Source organism: Aotus nancymaae, unplaced genomic scaffold, assembly GCF_030222135.1.
Source record: "Aotus nancymaae isolate 86718 unplaced genomic scaffold, 86718_ANA_hifiasm-v0.15.2.pri h1tg000099l, whole genome shotgun sequence".
Taxonomy (NCBI): domain Eukaryota; kingdom Metazoa; phylum Chordata; class Mammalia; order Primates; family Aotidae; genus Aotus; species Aotus nancymaae.
In genome coordinates this window covers 7,487,709-7,506,163 of record NW_026988514.1, presented here as the reverse complement: position 1 = coordinate 7,506,163, position 18,455 = coordinate 7,487,709, and the positions used below count along the sequence as shown (strand labels likewise).

Below are 18,455 nucleotides of genomic sequence, written 5' to 3'. Positions count from 1 at the left end.
TTCCTCCCTGTTTAAAAAAATAACAATAATGACAATAAATCATATTCTCTGCATTAAATTCTTCATCTTTCTGCTTCCCCCAATGGAAAAGAAGCCACAGGACTTCTAGAGGAAAGAGTATTTTGATAAAGCAGCAAAAGCTCTGGATATTTTAACTTTTATCATGGATATTTTCAAGCATATTCAAAAATATCATGTACATATTGTCAGTCTGGATTCATTTATTCCCTCCAGATTACTTATAATTTATTTACTGCCGAGTCACTTTAAAGCAAATAATTTCACCTACCAATACTTAAAAATAAAGCTCTCACAAATAAAGATGCTTAAAAAAACAAAAAAGAACCAAATTTTGTCCTTATTATTTTCTCCCAGTATTTTTGTGCACTAGGTATGTTCCCTTTCCCAAGTCAGCTAGAGTCTTTGTAAAGTCACCAAAAAAGTCATAAGTAAACTCAACAGCTCCTATGGATCCTTCATATACCTCCTCTCCATTCCACTTCTCAATCCATGAGCCAAGATGGGTCTGTTCTCAGTGACAGCAAACTGAAGTCCGGAGAGTTGACACATCTCGTTTAAACTCTCACAGCTGCAGAGCTACATGTGGGTCCCCGACTCGAAACCCAGGCAGCAACCAGTGGAGCATCTCCTGTATCTCCTTCCTTCACTTCTTCATCCTTCCTTCATTCCTTCTTTACTTATTCATCCTTCCTTCACACCTATCAAGGGATATTTTATTTCTCCCTAGGAATCTGCTTACCATCTGAAACAGACTGTTACCTTTCATTGTCACTCATTCCACACAATTATCGAGCACATACAATGGGGGGCACACTGGTATAGATCCTGGGAATAAAATCATTGGTGGCCAAAACAAACAGGGCCCTTCAGACAAATAGTCACATAAAGCACTGCGGGATGGTGCCTGCGATGCATGCTATGAGGGGAAACAAAGCTGATGGGTCTCGTCCATGCCCCAGAGCAGCTTTGCAGACTCGGGATGAGCTCCTCAGGAATCCCTGGACTGCTCAGTCAGGGAACTTGGGGCTCCACCTTCACTGCCCAGAGCCTTCATGGGAAAGAGGTCGTGAGTGCAGAGCTGTCTTGGATTCTCATATTCTCAGGCCACTGCAAATCGTGTTCTCTTCAGGAAATAATGTGCTCTGGTGTCCTTGAAGGAGAGGTGCTCTTGAGAAGTCAGGGGCCTGACCTGGGGTCAAGGGGCTGCCTTGCACTGCTGACTGTCCCGTGGCCGCCCACTCCCTCTTTCCTCTTGCAGTTCGTGGTGGGCCGAGACGGCACCTGCGGCGTGGTGTGCGAACACTCCCCATTCGACGGCATCGTCCTGGTGCAGTGCACCGAGCATCTGCTCAAGCACATGTGAGTCTGGAGTCCTGGGCTGCCATGCTGCGCCAAAAAAAAATGTGGGTGGTCGCTGGGGGCTGTGTCAGTCTGGAAAGTGTCTTATCTTTTCAAAAGATGAATTTGAAAAAATGTATAACACTCATACACACACACACACACACACATACACACACACACACACATACACTCAGATGAATTTGAAACCAGCTTTGAATAAGATGTCATGTGCTTCACAGGCCATGGATAGGAGGTAGCAGATTTAGGGCAGTCAGGGAGAAGCGTGGCAAGGAATTCTCAGGAACGTCTGCCGTGAGAGAGGGGAAGCCTACGTCGATACCTACTTCTTGTCCTGAGTCAGGGCCAGGCCCACAGCTGCCCCAGCACAGGGGGAGTTCTCTGAGCCTCGCTGCTTCCAAATCCCCAGTATGGGTCCCTCCTTCGCTTCTGAGCAGAGCTCCTCTGTGCCTTAAACACACGGCGTTCCTTCCTCCACTCCCAATTTTACCCATTCTCTCCTAGGATATTCTCCTTGCATCTAAGTCTTCAATCTCTTCCACGAAACTCTAGGGTCGCTGAAACCCAAACCAAGCCTAGTAGTCACAACCCTTGTAGAACAAAACGACACAGCTTGTTTCTCTCTTAAATTTCTCTCCAAGTGTTCTATAAGTGTTAGGGTGTAACATGGTCTAATAGGAAAACAATGAAAAGAAATAATGGGTTTTGGAGTCAGATGGAACTGGATGGCACCATGGCCCTGTCACTTAATGATTTTGGTGGCCTCTCTGAGCCTCAGTTTATTTATCTGCACAGTGGTTCAGGGACAGCTTGTACCCCCTGAAACTCCATGGCTGCAAACACTGACAGCTAAGATGATTGCAGAGGGCAAAGAAGCAATGTCTCCCTCAGCTCTCTGGCCACAGGGCCTCAGGAGGTCGCCTCTGTGCCCAGCAGGACACAGAGCAGCAGGAAGCTGGTTCGTGCAGACTCAGTCAGCGAGCTCCCTGCCCCCCGGAGGCTGCGGTGGAAATGCTCCCCGGAAATTCAAGGCCACTTAGCTTCCTCTGCGGAAAAACTTCAACGGTAAGGACAAACCAAAGTCTCCTTCAAGGGGGGGCCTCTAGGGACCGCTCTGCCCCTGCCCACTAGCTCCCAAGGCTCCTGGAAGTTTCCAAAGACCCCCGGCTCCCCTGCCTCCCCTTGGGCTCCACCTCGTCCCCATCCCTCATGGAAATGTAGTCAAACTAAAGGAGAGTTATAACTCTGGGGAAATTACCTTGCTGAAGTATCCATCATTTCCATAAAATGCAAACACAGAGCTATTTTTTTATGATTTATTTATTTATTTTTTCACAGTTTCACCTGACTGAGCAGAGTCACGGCTGGGAAATCATCCCCTGCTTTTGGGGGTGTAATAAACGACTGGTTTGAATAGGTCATTTGAATTCAAGCTATTTCAATTTGCTTGAATTTACATAGCAACTTGACAAGGGGGTCTTTTTCACCAAGGCGGGGCGGTTCAGGCCCTAACCCTAACGGGACCCCCGAAGGAGGGCCCGGTGCTGGGGCAGTGTTGAGCGGTGGTGGGAGCTGCAGCCTGGCAACCATGTCCACACTGTAGCTGTTGATTCCCTCATTCAGTAAGCAAGTACGAATGCATTCACTCACTGGTTTGCTCATTCATTCATCAAACATGTGCAGAGCTCTCGTGTGTGCCAGGCCTGTGGTAAGGCTCTGAGAACACAACTAAGTGCCATGGGAGCAGCACTCCATACTTTAGTGGACTAAGCAGACTCCCAGGCCAACACGTGCGATACAGTAAGATTAGTGCCAAAGGCAAAAACAACCATGCTGACCTGAACCCACAAAGAAACGGAAGCTGAACTCTGCCAGGACTGTGAGGGAGGGCCTTGCAGAGATGGGCTTGAAGGATGGATAGGAATTCATGGTGCAAGCAGATGGGGAAGAGGCAGAAAGGCAGCGTCTTCAAGCTTGTGCAAGTTCATAATGATGCAGGCTGGTTTGGAGACCAGCAAGTGAGAGAATGGCCAGAGCTGGGGCACAAAAAGGAAGTTGGGCTGCACTGTGATGAATGTCACTGTCCTCCATTAAAGGCCTAAAGCCTGCCCTGCCAATGGTAAGGAACCTCTGGAAGGTTCCGTGCAGGGGGTATGGGGACGCCCCCAAGGAGGCTGCGGGAAGGGACATGTGAACAGGACAGAGTGTAGCCAGGCTGGGCAGCTGAAGGGTGGGAAGGACCCCTCTGCTGGGAGCTGCCGTGGAGAGCACCCGGCTTTGTTGGGCGTGGCACAGCTCAGGTGTGCTATAAAGCAGTGTCCACATCTCAGCTTTGCAGGGTTGTTCAGGAGGTAAGCCAGGGGCCAGGGCAGTGAGCTGGTGGGTTGGTGAGTCCTTGGGGGCCAAAGAAGTCCACTCCCTTCCAGGAACCTGAGCAGGCTTCACGTTCCCTGAGGCTCCCAGCTCCTCCCTCCTGAGGTTGAGAGAGTCGGGAAAGGCCCATGGATGGGGAAGCAGGAGGCTCCTCCCCAAGGGGCCTGAGGAGCCCATACAAGGGGATAGGGGCCCGAGTGGGCACAGCTTGGGGGAGAGGTTTCCAGGTGGCTGTGGTGACAGCGAGCTCAGTCTGTCCCAGGAGTCTGTCAACAGGTGGGTCTAAGGGGCGAGTACTTGTGGGAACTGGGTCACCTCTGAGTCCCCCCAGTGTCTCCAGCACCTGACCCCACCAAGAGCTGAGCTGCTGTAAGCAGGAGGAATACTTCAAGGAGAGGCAGGCAGGAAGCATGGCGTCCCGAGGGAAGGTGTGGGTGCAGGCTCAGGGTGCCCACTCAGACTCTGCGCTCACACATGACTGGTGGGCAGGTGCATGAACCTTCCAGACACTGCTCCAGTGGGCAGTCAGCCAGAACCCCAGAGTCCTGATGGAAGAGGAGATTGGTCAATATGGGGGCCGGCCAGTGCTCAAGAGTCTCAGTGCAGACTCCTGTTGCTCTGACAGTGAATGACAAAGTCCCAGGCATATCACCTGTGTCACAGGGAGGCCCTGTCTCACTGCCACAGCCAGTACCATCTCTCCACCCACTCTCCAGAGCAGGGCCACCACCTCGCCCTGCTGAGCTCACCTTCGGTCATAGTAGTCCTGGCCCAGCATGCCTTCTGACATTTTCATAGGTCAAGGCATGTCTCTGACACCTCAGTGCACTCCTGGAGGGCAGGGACTGCGTCCTCACCTTCCAGAGTGCTGGGACACAGAGCCACCTCAAGAAGCCCGGGGAAATCCTGTGGTGTATGCAATACAAGCATCTTTTCTTTTTCTTCCTCAGAATAGTAAAGAACCTTGACTTCATTGTCTATAAGTTTGACAACTATGGGAAAACATTCATTAAGAAGCAGAAATGCAGTCCTGATGCATTCATCCAGGTGACCCTCCAGCTGGCCTTCTACAGGTGAGTGGAGGTGGAATGAGTCTGTACCTGGGAGGGCTGATAGACACGATGCTGTAGATTTAGGGTCTAGAAGCATCCTGGGGGAAGGACAGCCTTCTGGGGCCTGGAGGACTGGACAGTGACCGAGGCTGCATGAAGGAGGTGCAGACCAAGCTGGGTTACAAATCCAACCTCAGAATGAGAAGGAAGTGCCATCAGGGAACTGCCTGGGTGATGGCGCTGGGGCATGGAGCTCCAAAGGGCTGGAGTGTAGAGCTGAGAAGAGCCAGGTGGGGATGAGGATCATGGAGGTGGGCGGAGGGGCTGATCTCTATCCCAACTTCCCCCACCTCACCCAAACCTTGTTGCTGCAACCTGTTCCTCCCCAGTCTTCCCAGTCTTGCTAAGGAAATAGAACCAGCAGCCCCCTAGCTGATCAAGACAAAGATTGTGGCTCATCGTTGATTCAGCCCTTTCTCGTATCCCCGCACACCACCATGTCAGTTCTCCTCCAAATGTCTCTCACCTGCCCTTCACCCCAACAGCCATCAGCCCCTCCCAGGCTGCCATCAGCTCATGCTTGGCCAACCGCAGCACTTCCTAAGGTCACTGTTTCCACTGTTACCTCTAATAATCCTGTTTTCATGAAGAGTGAACTTTGAAATATGCAAATCAGACTAGATCACTTTCCACATGAAACTTCCCAGTGCCTTCACACCAGCTCCCTCCTGCCTCCTGACCTTTGCCCTGGCTATGCCTCTGTCACCCACCTCTCACCATCCTCCACACACACCAGCCCTTTCCAGCCCAGGTTCCATCCCTCAGAGCCTTTCTCCATCCCCTTATCTGACGCAGCCACCTCTGGCCCCCTTGCCACCCGTTCTCTATCATACCACATTGCGTTTTCTTTTTCTTTCAAGGCAATTGTTACTCATGTGAATTACCTTATTGGTAGATTTTCTGGCTTTGTTTTTTAGCCTGTCCTCCCAATCCTAACACTCTGGACATCTCGCATCCCTCTAAGTCCCTAGCACCCACACCAAACCTGACACAGAGTAGGTGCCAGAGACTGAATCACAGATGGGAGGTTTAGCCAGAAGTGGTCTGGCCAGGTCTGGGATTTAGAAAAAGCTCTCTAGTGGTGGCCCAGGTCGTTGTGTGTCGGGGAAAGAGTGAAGAGGAGGGAAATCAGGAGTGAAGGCAGGGGGAGAGGTCAATTAGCCTTTACAGAAGGTGAAGAAACCAAAGTGGGAAATCAGTCTTCCTAGATGTGGCCAGCTCCTGACAGTTCCAGGGCTCCAGAAGCAGCAGCTCAAAAACTTTTGGCTATGAACAGTAAAGCTCTGCCCTCAGACCTGCCTTCAGTTTGCACCTTCCATGAAGGCCATCACGTGACCCTGCAGTAAAGCCAGGGCAAGGCATTTTCACTAATAAGCAGACAGCAACCGTGTGGAAACAGCAGTCCAGTGTCCCCTGTAATTCTCAAGGAAATGAGTGCAGCCGCTTTGAGTGTCTGTCCTGTCCTGACACCTTGGGGAAGGCTGACGTCATCCCACATGAGGACTGGGCTTGCCGCTGAGATGTGAAGAGGCAGAAACCTCACCAGCACTGAGATGCTGCAGGACCTACCTGGCATTTGGAACAGTGGTCAGTGCCTTCTGATACTCAGAGGGCATGGGGCCGAGATAGGCTGTGAGGTCAGCATCCTGCCGGAGCCTCTACTAGGGATGTCACTGAGACCAGCTGTTCAGGACCTGTCTACCGTGAGCGCTTCCAAGTTTCAGATCCAGAGCTGAGGGGGCCAGTGCAGCCTGCACAGCACCTGTACTCCACCTTCCCGTGGGTTGTGCTGTCACTGGACAAGGCCAGGAATGGACACAGCCAGAGGCTCCTGGATTCATCGAATAGCCAAAGAGGATCTGCTTCCCATGAGCAGCATTCTTCAGGCTCTAAGCTGTAATAATCACAGTTGCTTTTATCTGCCCCTAGATTCAGCAGAAACCTAGAGGCTGCCTGAATTGGGCTTGGTCAGTGACTGGCCAGTGATGGCGTTTGCCTCCAGGCACCATAGAAACAGGACAGGAGCTCCTTGCCGGAGTCTTGGGGAAATTTGTCAGAGTGTACAGGAGGTCATTACCGTGCTCACCAAACAAGACAGTGTCACACATCCTGCAGAATTGGACACAGCCTTCCCAAACCTCCAGGAGCCCAGCCAGTGAGGGAGAGACATGCCCTGAAGGGCTGAGATGTGGAGCCATGACTTGCAGAGTGACATTGGGCTGTCACTGCTTCTCTCTGAGCTCTGTGTCTTTTTTCCTCCCCCACTCCCAACACTTACTGACTGGTGAGAAAGGGGGCGTGCCCTCCAGGGCTGCAAGCCCAGGGACGCTGGCTCAGTTCCCATGCATAAGGAAAGAGGCATCCCCTGGCTGGTGGCGTAGTGGCCACTGCTGCTCGGGTCATAGACATCAGGGAGGAGAGGCACAGCCATGGTGCCCATGGGTCTGTCAGAAGCTCGGCCGCCCCTGGAAGGGAGGGCCTGGGCAGCAATTTACACTCACCACCACTAAGGCCCCTCCCTGCTTCCCTCTGGAGGTCATGCTTGAATCAGTTTAAATAAAACAGGATTCCCTCATGGGTGTGAATGATTAATTACACAATTATTCCATTCTGTGTTATTCATCAAACACTCATCGGGTCTCACAGAAAACTGTAGGTTTCCCACCAGGTTGGGAATTTTTTTTGAAGCGCTGCCCATAACTTCCTTATTTTATGTCAGTGCAGCATCCCCTGTGTATACAAGCAAACGTGGCTCTCCATGTGGGAGGCTCCCCAGCGTCGTCTCTGGGAATTCCCTCTAGAATTCTATTAACATTAAAATGAAATATTCTGCTGAGTCAAGTCAGAGCTGTGAAAATAAAGCCTGCTGAGGCGATTTTTCTTTCTGAGTTTATGATTCCCCAAGAATAAATTACCATGCGCCATTCATCCTTCATCCCACGCAGGCTCCACCGAAGACTGGTGCCCACCTACGAGAGCGCATCCATCCGCCGATTCCAGGAGGGACGGGTGGACAACATCAGATCAGCCACTCCAGAGGCACTGGCTTTTGTGAGAGCCATGACTGACCACAAGCCTGCTGTGCCAGTAAGTCTCACCCCACCCCATGGCCACAGGAGACCAGTGAGGCTGCTGTGAGCTGCCCTCGGCTCGGCCCTCTGAGCACCAGACGCTTTGGCTCCAAGCAGCCTTTTGAACCCTGCGCTGCCTCTGTGTTCTGTTGACAGGCTTCCGAGAAGCTTCTGCTCCTGAAGGATGCCATCCGTGCCCAGACTGCATACACAGTCATGGTGAGTGACGTCGCACCACCTCACAACCCTGCACTCGAGCTGTGCCTGAGGCCTGGCAGAATGGATGCTATGGCATGAGAACACATGTAAGGGCCCAGCCACCTATGACCCAGGGACTTGGCAAGGCCGCTTCACCACTCAGCTTCTTGTTTCTTAGTTTTAGAACCTAAGTAACACAGCATTCCTGCTTTTGACATGGATTTTATAAGAATACAATGAGTTACCACTTTTCAAACCCTTTGAAACAACTATAATGATAATAATAGCACCTCACATATATAGCATCTTGCAGTTCACACAAGAGCAATCAACTGTGAGAGGAAGGGGCTCGAGCCTGGCAAGCAGTGGGGGCTCACACACCTTGCCCAATTGCAGGCAAGGCAGTGTCCGTTCCCACTGAGGGCTGCTTTTGCCTCTTATTTTCTGTATATTTATTCATACTACCTGTGAATAAAAAGTCTTTCCTGAAAATTAATGGGGAAATCAAAATTGCAAGGAAAATGCTTCCCTAGTTTAGAGAAATAATTTATTTTCTGGCACTGCAAAGCTATTGTTTGCAGTAGCAAACAGTAGAGAATAAGCAACGACTTGGGCTGTTATCAATACCTTCGTTGCAAGTCTTTCTAACACAGTCTTTGAAGGATCATATAATCTATGAAAAGGAGCAAATTTCACTCTAGATACCTGAAAACAAAAACAATGCATTTCTGGATTTTAGAACTAGCCAACATAGACTTTCTCTAATTTAATTGCTAGGTCCCAAATTCATCTAAATACTTAAGCGTTTGTTCTATTTGGGGAAAGTGTAGCACCCCAGCCACTCATGTATTCAGTGGGTGTTTTTGTTTTGTTTGTTGTTTTGGCCTTCACGCTTTATGCCAGACAAGGTGCTGGGTGCTAGGAAACAAAACATGAAGTCCATAAGCCCTGTCCTTAGGGAGGCTGCCATGTAGTTGAGAGAAGAGGCCCTTCATGGTGAATACCAATCCCACGTGGAAAGAGCCTTCAGAAAGTAGCAGGGGACATAGAGGAACCAGCTGTTTCCTCTGCTTGGGAAAGCCAGGAAGAATTCCCAGGGGAAGTGGTGCTTCATGTGAGACACAAAGGATGAAGAGAGGCTTGTCAGGCAGACACAGAGGGGAGAGTTGGCTCAAGAAGGGCACCAGGTGCAAAGGCAGAGAGCCTTAAGAGAATAAGACCCATTCGAGGAAAAGCAGTGCATAGCTTGCAAAGGACAGTGGAGCAGGAGAGATGTTGGATTTCCCTGTTACCAAGTGTGTTACAGTGACTGGGTAGAAGAAGGACTGGTTGGAATTGGGGTTAGGAATGTTTGCCATGAGGCAGAGTTGCTGGTTAACAACGTTTCTAATACTGAGGGAGAGCTGGTGTTTGAATTGGAGTAGGACAGGGGCAGGTGAAGGGGAAGATGTAAACGCCTCCTCTTGGTGGAAGAAACTCTTCCTGCATGGTGGACTGCACATAGAGTTGCTGTCATTCTCTCTGAAACTCTCCAGAAACAAAGGCAAGAGATTTTTGAAAGCCATAAATACACTAGAGCAAGAGAACAGGAAAGGAGTGGCAGCAACGTTTTAGAGCTGGAAAGTAGAACACGTGGCAACTGAATCAGCAAACAGTGAGAGAAGCTTGGGAGACTGGGTAATTGATGAACAACAGAAACTTATTTCTTACAGTTGTGGAGGTTGGACATCCAAGATCAAGGTGCCAGCAGGTTCAGTGTCTGGTGAAGCCTGCCCTGTGCTTCCAAGATGGTGCCATTTTGCTGCATCCTCCTGAGGGGACAAGTTCTGTGTCCTCACATAGTGGGAGGTGGAAAGGCTGAGGGCTGAACACTGTGCGCAGCCTCTTGTATAAGGGCCTTAAACCCCATTCATGACCTAATCGTCTCCTGAAGGTCCCACCTCCTAATACTATCACACCATGAAGTTTCAACACGTGAAGTTTGAATAGGACCCAAACATTCAAACCATAGCCATTGATGATCTATATAAAAAGCAGTTAGATCCTCAGTTCCTCTCTACCACTCCAGGCAACCAGGTTACTGGCCCCCTCCCCAGAGGTGGACTAGAAGTTCATTATCTGGAGAAGCAGGAGGATTCTAGACTTGAGGACACTAAGTGAAGGTGAAGGAGGGGATACTGTACTGAAATTAAATGGTTAATTAAAGTCTGCTCACTTACTACTAAGCCCTCCAGCCACTCAGCTCCATACACACTGGGAACTAGCTCTGCTACCACGTCTCACCAAGCAGGAGATTAGAAGATTTCTCTATGGTAAAATTGACTAGGCCAAGAGAGAACACTCACAGAAACTGATGGTTGGGGCCCACAGTAAAAGAACCTAGGCAGCAGATGGGGTAAACCTCTTGGTTTGCCGAGAGGCAGAGATGCTAGTTAAGAACCATTCCTATACTGAAGGAGAGCTACTGTAAGGACAGTGAAGCCCACAGGTTAACAAATACTTTCTCACACATAAATCTTCTAGTCATATTTTCAGTGCTTTATTCTTAAATACAAATAGATAGCCATAGATCCCCAGACATTGAGGAGACATAAAAGAGTAAAAGCAACACCAACAAACATTTTTTACTAATTAAAACATATTTTTTAAATTAAAAAATATATTTTTTAAAAACTTGAAATGGGCTAAGGCAAGAGAATCGCTTGAACCCAGGAGTTGGAGTTTGCAGTGAACTGAGATAACACCACCGCACTACATCCTGGGCAACAGAGCAAGACTCTGTCTCAGAAAACAAACAAACAAAACTTGAAATAAAAAAACTACAGGAAACAACTGAACATTTTTAAAGTGACCATTGAGATTTTTTGAAAAATAAAAAGAGTTATTACATCTATATATGATAGGAAACAAAAAACAGTTTTCAAGAAATAAAAAAAAACTCTGGAAGAAAATATGGTAGAAAAAAATTCAGTGGAAGAATTAGATGGTAATCTAAGACAATATCCCCAAAATACCAACACAACAAAGGGATGAAATATAAGAGAGAAAAGAGACTTAGTCCAAGAGAACAATATTCCAAATAACAGTTGTTTAGAAAAAGAAAATGGTGGAGGGGGGTCCTGAGCAAAATAATTCAAGAAATTTATCCAGAACTGAAGCACATGAGTGTCCATATTGAGAGAGTTCATTAAGTATGTTACTTAATAGATGGAAAATACTCATAGCAAAGGAAATTTTACAACACTAAAGATGAAGAGAAGATTCTAAAATCTATGAGAGGATAAAAAACATCAAATACAAAGATCCATAATAAAGATGTAATTAATTTCTGAACAGCATCATTGGAAGGTGGAATATAATAGAGCAATGCCTTTAAATTGTGAGAGAAAGTGACCTTCAACACACATTTCATACTGAGCTAAACTATCATCAAGTTTGAAGATAGATGAAAGACATTTTTAGACAGAGAAAGTCTCAAACATTTTACTTGTTAAGCATCATTTCTCATAAAGCTACTGGAGAATGTAGACTTCTAAAGTGAGGAAATAAAACATAAAGAGGAAATCATATGCTCCTAAAAATCAGAAGATTTAACACCAGAAAAAGATAGAGGAATCCCCCAGGATGATAGTAAAATGAGATCACAAATCAACAGTTGTTGAGCAGACCTAGAGAGCCATCAGTCCATAGAGGAGCAAGAAGTGAGAGGATGAGTGAAATTCTTGCTGCGTCTCTAGGAATCAATTTGAAATAGATATATGGGGCCAGGCGTGGTGGCTCATGCCTGTAATCCTAGCACTTTGGGAGGCCGAGGCAGGTGGATTGCCTGAGATTAGGAGTTCAAGACCAAACTGGCCAACATGGCGAAACCCCATCTCTACTAAAAATACAAAAAATAGCCAGGCATGGTGGTGCATGCATGTAATCCTAGCTACTCAGGAGGCTGAGGCAGGAGAATCACTTCAACAGAGGTTGCAGTGAGCCAAGATCGCACCACTTCACTTCACTCCATCCTGGGTAAAATAGCAAAACTCTGTCTCAAAAAATAAGTAAATAAAAGAAATAGATACATGGAAAGCTAAGGAAGTAGAAAAAAATTATATATTTTCAATTCTAGGGAAAACAAAAAATTCAATAAGAAACGAAATCTAGTCATAGTACACTACATGACCCAGCTGTGAATACTTGCTTAATTATACTTATGTATATTGTTCTGTATACATGATTATACTGTATCTTGATCAAACAACAAAGAGTTAAAACATAATTTTATTGGGAAGATGGGAGAGTAGAAGTGTGCTGGCGGGGCAGAGTCATAAAAGAGCTGACATTTCACTGTCTATAACAAGAAGAATATAGGTAAAACTGAGAAATTCAGTAATGGTAACCTAAGCATGTATTTGGAGGAAACAGAGTAAATACCCAAAAGAAATAGCTAAAAGACTATAAGGAACTGCCTCTACGGGGTGGGAATCCATGCTGGCCAAATGACCTAGGCTTTTGGCTTATTTGGATTTCTAAACCATATAAATATATGACAATAACAACTTTAAATTTATGAAAATATCGGGAAAATACCCTCCAAAGCATTGCCATAGGGTTGTGTTAACAATTTTAAGTTGATGAGAACTACCAAATCAGAGAGATGCATTTGGGGAAAGGAGAGGTACAAAGACACTTAGGAGGTGAATCTGATGTATGGTTGGCCATGGAGGGTAAGGAAAGTGGGAAAGAAGCAAGGAAACCTCCTAATAAATAGTAAGCATATTTGCCAGTGGTCGTGGAGAAAGGAATTTCCAATGGAGGGGCAGACAAGGTGGTTCAGAGCCCCCATCACTTACTCTCCCAGTGCTCTATGTTTTTCCTTCCTCACACTTGAGCTATGATCATGTTTTTTTGCATGGTTGATGAAATCGGCCCCCTAGTACACCATAAGCTCCACAAAAACTGAGTCTACAACTGTCTTTTTCTCTGCTACGGCTCCAGGACCTGAAGCCCTAGGCATATAGTACGCATTCAATTAATATTCCCTAAATGAATAAATGAAAGACTGAATGATAAGTCATTTTACTCATTACTACTCATGACTCTGAGTCAAACAACCTGTTAACTCAATCTCTCTTGCTACAGTTATTCCGAGGTGGTAAAAATAGGGTTGAGTTGACCCTTCGTAGGGCAGCTGCTTCTATGGACCAACACAAATCAGAAATTAAATAGAGGAAACCAGAGAAATTAAAAGAGTGGTCTCCTTCATAGATGGGCCCACCATTCTTTCCTTCTGTCTTAACAGGGCACATATAAAATGAGCTGTGGTTGTGTAATGTTTGTCTTTTCAGCCTCTAATTAGGTGCGTTCAGAGACACCAAAGCCTGAGTCATCTTTATGCATTCATTCACAACTGAAAGAGAACAGCTGTCAAATCCCAAAACGTGCCTTGTAAACCTAAACCGAGTTCACTGTGATGGGGGGGTTTCCTACTGTGCAGCGCTTTGAAAGCTAAGTGGCCATCCTATGGAACTGTGAAACCCTCAGAGTTAATCACAGTTACCCTGATATTGACCCAAGGTGATTGCTATGGGTCAGGGTGGCCCCCTGAGTCTCCCTCAGTCCTCAGAATGGCTCCAAATAAACATGTAGTCCAAAAAACCAATGTGCATAGTACATACCCAGCCTCAAGTGGGAGAGTTGTAGAATGAGTACCCAGCTCACTTCCAGCCACCTCACCCTCTGTGAACCCCTCCTACATTGACATTCTGGACCTTTCTCTATTTTTCTGTCCTTTGATAAAAGTTTAAATACCTTCTGATAAAAAGAAAAAGAGTTTTTATCATTCAACTGGCTCTTTCCCCTTGAAAATGTCAGCTGAGCCTCTGCTAAGATGTCTAGTTCCAGTTCTAAAACAAGTTCTTAGATTATGGATCCAGTTTAAATGAATTGATCCTGAGATCAGGAAATGGCAGCCAAGATTCAGGAACAGATCTCACAACCTCTATCCTCTATCCGTTGTTCCCTGGGCTCCTACTAGAGGAGACAGCGTTGGTTGTGGTGAGAGTCTGTTCGGGACAGCCTGGGACGCCCTTCACAATGCTTGCACAGGATCCAGCAGTCCCCAAGTCCTGCACACAGCCTTCTTCCCAAACTCTCTCCCTGCCTAAGAAGTTGGTAGTTGGGATGGCCAGGCCAGCCCCATTCTTTCAGAGAGCCAGGCAGGTGTAGGTGTGTAGGGGATGCTCAGACTCACTGATCTTTAGCTCAGACATCTCAAGCTAGAACCCAACCTGTTCTGGACTCATTCAGGACACGTAGAAATGCACAAGGGCCCAGGAGCAGAGACCACGTGGTACGGTGGTCAGTCTGAGCAGTAGCAGGCACTGCATAAGCAGGAGCCGTGACTGCCAAAGTCACCAGTAGTTCTGTAGACTAGAGAGGAGGAAACAAAGAGGTGCAGGGGGTCCACTTCTCATCTCCTCTTCTTTATCCCCAACTACTTAGGCTATAACAGGGATGGCCATTGACAACCACCTGCTGGCACTGCGGGAGCTGGCCCGGGCCACATGCAAGGAGCTGCCTGAGATGTTCACGGATGAAACCTACCTGATGAGCAACCGGTTTGTCCTCTCCACCAGCCAGGTACAGCCCCTGTGCAGCCATCCCCCAAAAGTAGTGTAGTCAGCAAACTTTCTTTTTTTTTTTTTTTTTTGAGATGGAGCTTTGCTCTTGTTGCCCAGGCTGGAGTGCAGTGGCATGATCTCAGCTCACTACAACCTCTGCCTCCCAGCTTCAAGCGACTCTCCTGCCACAGCCTCCCAAGTAGCTGGGATTACAGGCATGCACCACCATGCCAGGCTAATTTTGTATTTTTAGTAGAGACAGGGTTTCACCATGTTGGACAGGCTGGTTTTGAATTCCTGACCTCAAGTGATCCACCTGCCTCAGCCTCCCAAAGTGCCGGGATTACAGGCGTGAGCCACCACGCCCGGCCAGCAAGCTTTCTAAAGAGTGGTGATGATAAGCCCACTGGCTGGAGTCAGGCAAGTCCCGCCTCTGCTTTTTCTGAGCTATGCGACCTTCAGCAAAATGATCTGAATGTTCACTAGAAGATGGTTTACTGGCCAGTCTTGGTGGCTTATAACTGTAATACCAACACCTTGGGAGGCTGAGGCAGGAGGATCACTTGAGCTCAGGAGTTTGAGACCAGCCTGGGCAACATGGGGAGACCTCATCTCCCTATTTTTAAAAATTAGCTGGGCATGGTGGTGTGTGCCTGAAGTCCCAGCTTCTAAGGAGGCTGAGATAAAAGGAATGCTTGAGCTGGAGAGGTAGAAGTTGCAGTGAGCCCTGATTGCACCACTGCACTCCAGCCTGGGCGACAGAGTGAGACCCTGTCTCAAAAAAAAAAAGAAGAAGAAGGTTTCCCATCTCCTAAATGGGAGTAATCAACAGGCCCTACTCAGCCATGGTGGAGACAGTACAGGAACACACCCATTCTGGTGCCCTAACCATTATGCCTTACCACCTTTCAATCGATTACCGCGGTTTCCATGGGCTCTGACGCCCAGCAGGTCTGGAGTGAAGTCTTGGCTCAGCCAGATGCAATGATGTGGAGAGAAAGCCCAACCCAGGGCCTGGCATGGACAGGGCCCTCTAAATAGGTCACAGATATTGTTATAAAGGCCCACACGACCAACAGCAGAACATTCGTGGCCAGCCCAACATCTAACCACCGCAGCAGCACGTGCTGTGTGAGGGCCACTGCCACAAAGACAGAATGCAATCCATTAGAGAGAGGTTGTGGTTCAGGAGGGGAAATGCCCCACAGCCATCAATTTACTAAATTGCCACCTCATCTGCGAAAGCTGGACGTGTACAGGGGTTGATAAGCTGTGTCTGAGGATGGAAGCCCACTCGGTAATTGGATGTTGTCATTATGGCAGTGAGCATGCAGATGTGAATAAACGAGGATGGAACACAGCACCATAAATTCCTCAGGAAATCATCCATGGGCAAAAAGTGCTTTGGAATGGCTTTATGGCCTTCGGCTATTGCACGGCAAATTTATCTGACAATGCGGTGACTCTATTAGCAAGACTAATGGTTTGTTCTGCCCCATTAAAACGACCAGTGCCAAAGGCCTGAGCACACAGCACCAGAAACCTGTAGGTTTAAAACAAACCAGGCCCCGTACCTGCCCAAGAATCCTTTGTATTTTTTCCTCCCTGGACCAGCTAATAAAAATAATCTGGGGTGTGGGGGTTGTGTTGTTGTTTTCCAACTGGAAAGTCGCATTTGTAGCTTGAATGCCTTCAGAAACATACTTTCTTGGTTTGTGATCTGGATTATAAAATCTTGGCCCTCTGAATTCAAAACATACTAAGTGCATAAGTAAAACTCCAGTTGATGGCAATCTTTGAAACACCCAACGCTGGGTAATTGTGCATGACCAGGCTGCGGGGAGAAATCAGAGCAGCCAGGCAATACTGACAGTAATTAAGGATCTGGGGAAAATCGACAGAGAGGATGGGCCAGATTTCCTCCAGTTCATAAATTCCTCCCTCCGAGAAGCATCTAACTGTGGGGTGCCACCGGGGGCCATTTAGTAAATTACCTGATTGCCTCTGTGCCTCAAATGGCCCCCAGGTGAAGGGGAGACTCAACCCAAGATGCAGCACCAGGTCACTTTAGGAGCTTCTAACTCCATGCGTAGAGCAGATTGCCTGGGGCCCCTCGTCCTCTGATACCATGCACTTAAATGGGTCTGTTTTTATGACTGGCTGTGTCCATCCATGCTGAAGCAATCACTTGATTTGGTTAATTCAGTCAAACCCCCAGGTGAAAAACAGTCAGAGAAGCCAAGCCCAGTCAAGGCTGGCAGGCTGCATTCCAGAACAAGCAGCTCCTGACCTGTCCTCTCCTCTAGGTGCCCACAACCATGGAGATGTTCTGCTGCTATGGTCCTGTGGTCCCAAATGGGTACGGTGCCTGCTACAACCCCCAGCCAGAGGCCATCCTTTTCTGCATCTCCAGCTTTCACAGCTGCAAAGAGACGTCTTCTAGCAAGTTTGCAAAAGCTGTGGAAGAAAGCTTCATTGACATGAGAGACCTCTGCAGTCTGCCACCGCCTGCTGAGAGCAAGCCACTGGCAACAAAGGAAAAAGCCATGAGGCCCAGCCAGGGACACCAACCTTGACTCCTGCCACTAGGCTTCACCTCCTGGACCCAGCCTCTAGAGCAGCCAGACCCTGCCAATCCCTGCTCCCATCCCTCACCCCAGCTTTCCGCAGCTCCCTATCATCAGGGTTCAACCCACAGACCACACAGAGACATCACACAGAGCCGGAGTGTCGGGAGGAAAGGGTCCCCTCCTTATGCCTGGGAATGGTCATTTTCAAGGTACCTTTGGGCCTGGGCACTGGGAAATGGGACCAGCCTGTCCCGGAGGCAGCCTGGGTGCACTGGGGAGCTACACTGAGGACTCCTGTGGTCCTTGGAAGCTTAGTGTTTATGTCTCCTTCCCCAGCAGAACCTAGTGTGTCCAGGTGATGCTTCTGCCCAACGAAAGAATGAGTCACCCTATTACATGCAATGTACCTAAATGAACTACGAAGGAAGAGGCTAACTCCAGGTCATTACCTCTTTTCTTTTTGCGGGGAGAGGAGGCTTTGTTTTGCGATTCAGCGCATTCCGATCTTGGCATTCCTGGTGCCTCCACTGAGCCGTATAGTCCTGCAAGCACCCGCTCCTCCTACACACACCACAGAGCCCAAGTCCATTTAAAATATAGTGACTTGGGCTCACAAATACATTTCTGCTTTCGCTCCCAGGGGCAGCCTTCTGTTGAGCTCAGAAAATGGTGTCCAGTTATTCTGAAAGGAAAAAAAAACTTATCTGTGACTGCGCTGGAGTTGCTGCCACTTTCTGCTCAGCAGGTAGCATCAGAGCCAGTCCAAGATGAGTAAACTGCACAGCCCCAAGCAGATGGTGCCTGGTGCGGGTGGGTTCGTGGAGGACTCGGCCCCTTCCTGGGGTGCTACCATTTGCATTTTTTCTGCATCTTTTCCCCTCTCCTCCCCATTGTACATGCTCCAATAGGTGGGGAAGAGAGATGGTTACTTTGGGATTTTCTGTTTGTGTTGTTTTAAGACAGATATTTTTAAGAAAACCACCCTGAAATTAATTTCAGAAAATCTTAGTGATTCAAGCAGGACCCTTAGGCAGGTGGGCTCCTTTATTTGGAGCAGGCTATCCAGGGACTCTGACAAAGACCCATGTGGTAGAGCATAGAGCAGGGCTCTCTGCTGGCCTCAGGGACTGAGGGAACAGC

General features: G+C 48.0%; 1 protein-coding gene across 1 annotated transcript in view; it reads left to right on the top strand.

Annotated features, from left to right (window-relative positions):
* Positions 1 to 17,321, top strand: part of CHAT (choline O-acetyltransferase) — a 49,772-nt gene extending 32,451 nt beyond the window's left edge. Inside the window, exons 8-14 of the mRNA XM_012477467.2 lie at positions 1,280 to 1,380; positions 2,317 to 2,445; positions 4,704 to 4,826; positions 7,811 to 7,952; positions 8,093 to 8,155; positions 14,627 to 14,764; positions 17,052 to 17,321. Of these exons, the coding sequence (XP_012332890.2) occupies positions 1,280 to 1,380; positions 2,317 to 2,445; positions 4,704 to 4,826; positions 7,811 to 7,952; positions 8,093 to 8,155; positions 14,627 to 14,764; positions 17,052 to 17,321 (966 nt within the window). The remainder of the gene's footprint in view (positions 1 to 1,279; positions 1,381 to 2,316; positions 2,446 to 4,703; positions 4,827 to 7,810; positions 7,953 to 8,092; positions 8,156 to 14,626; positions 14,765 to 17,051) is intronic.
* Positions 17,322 to 18,455: the final 1,134 nt, after the last annotated feature.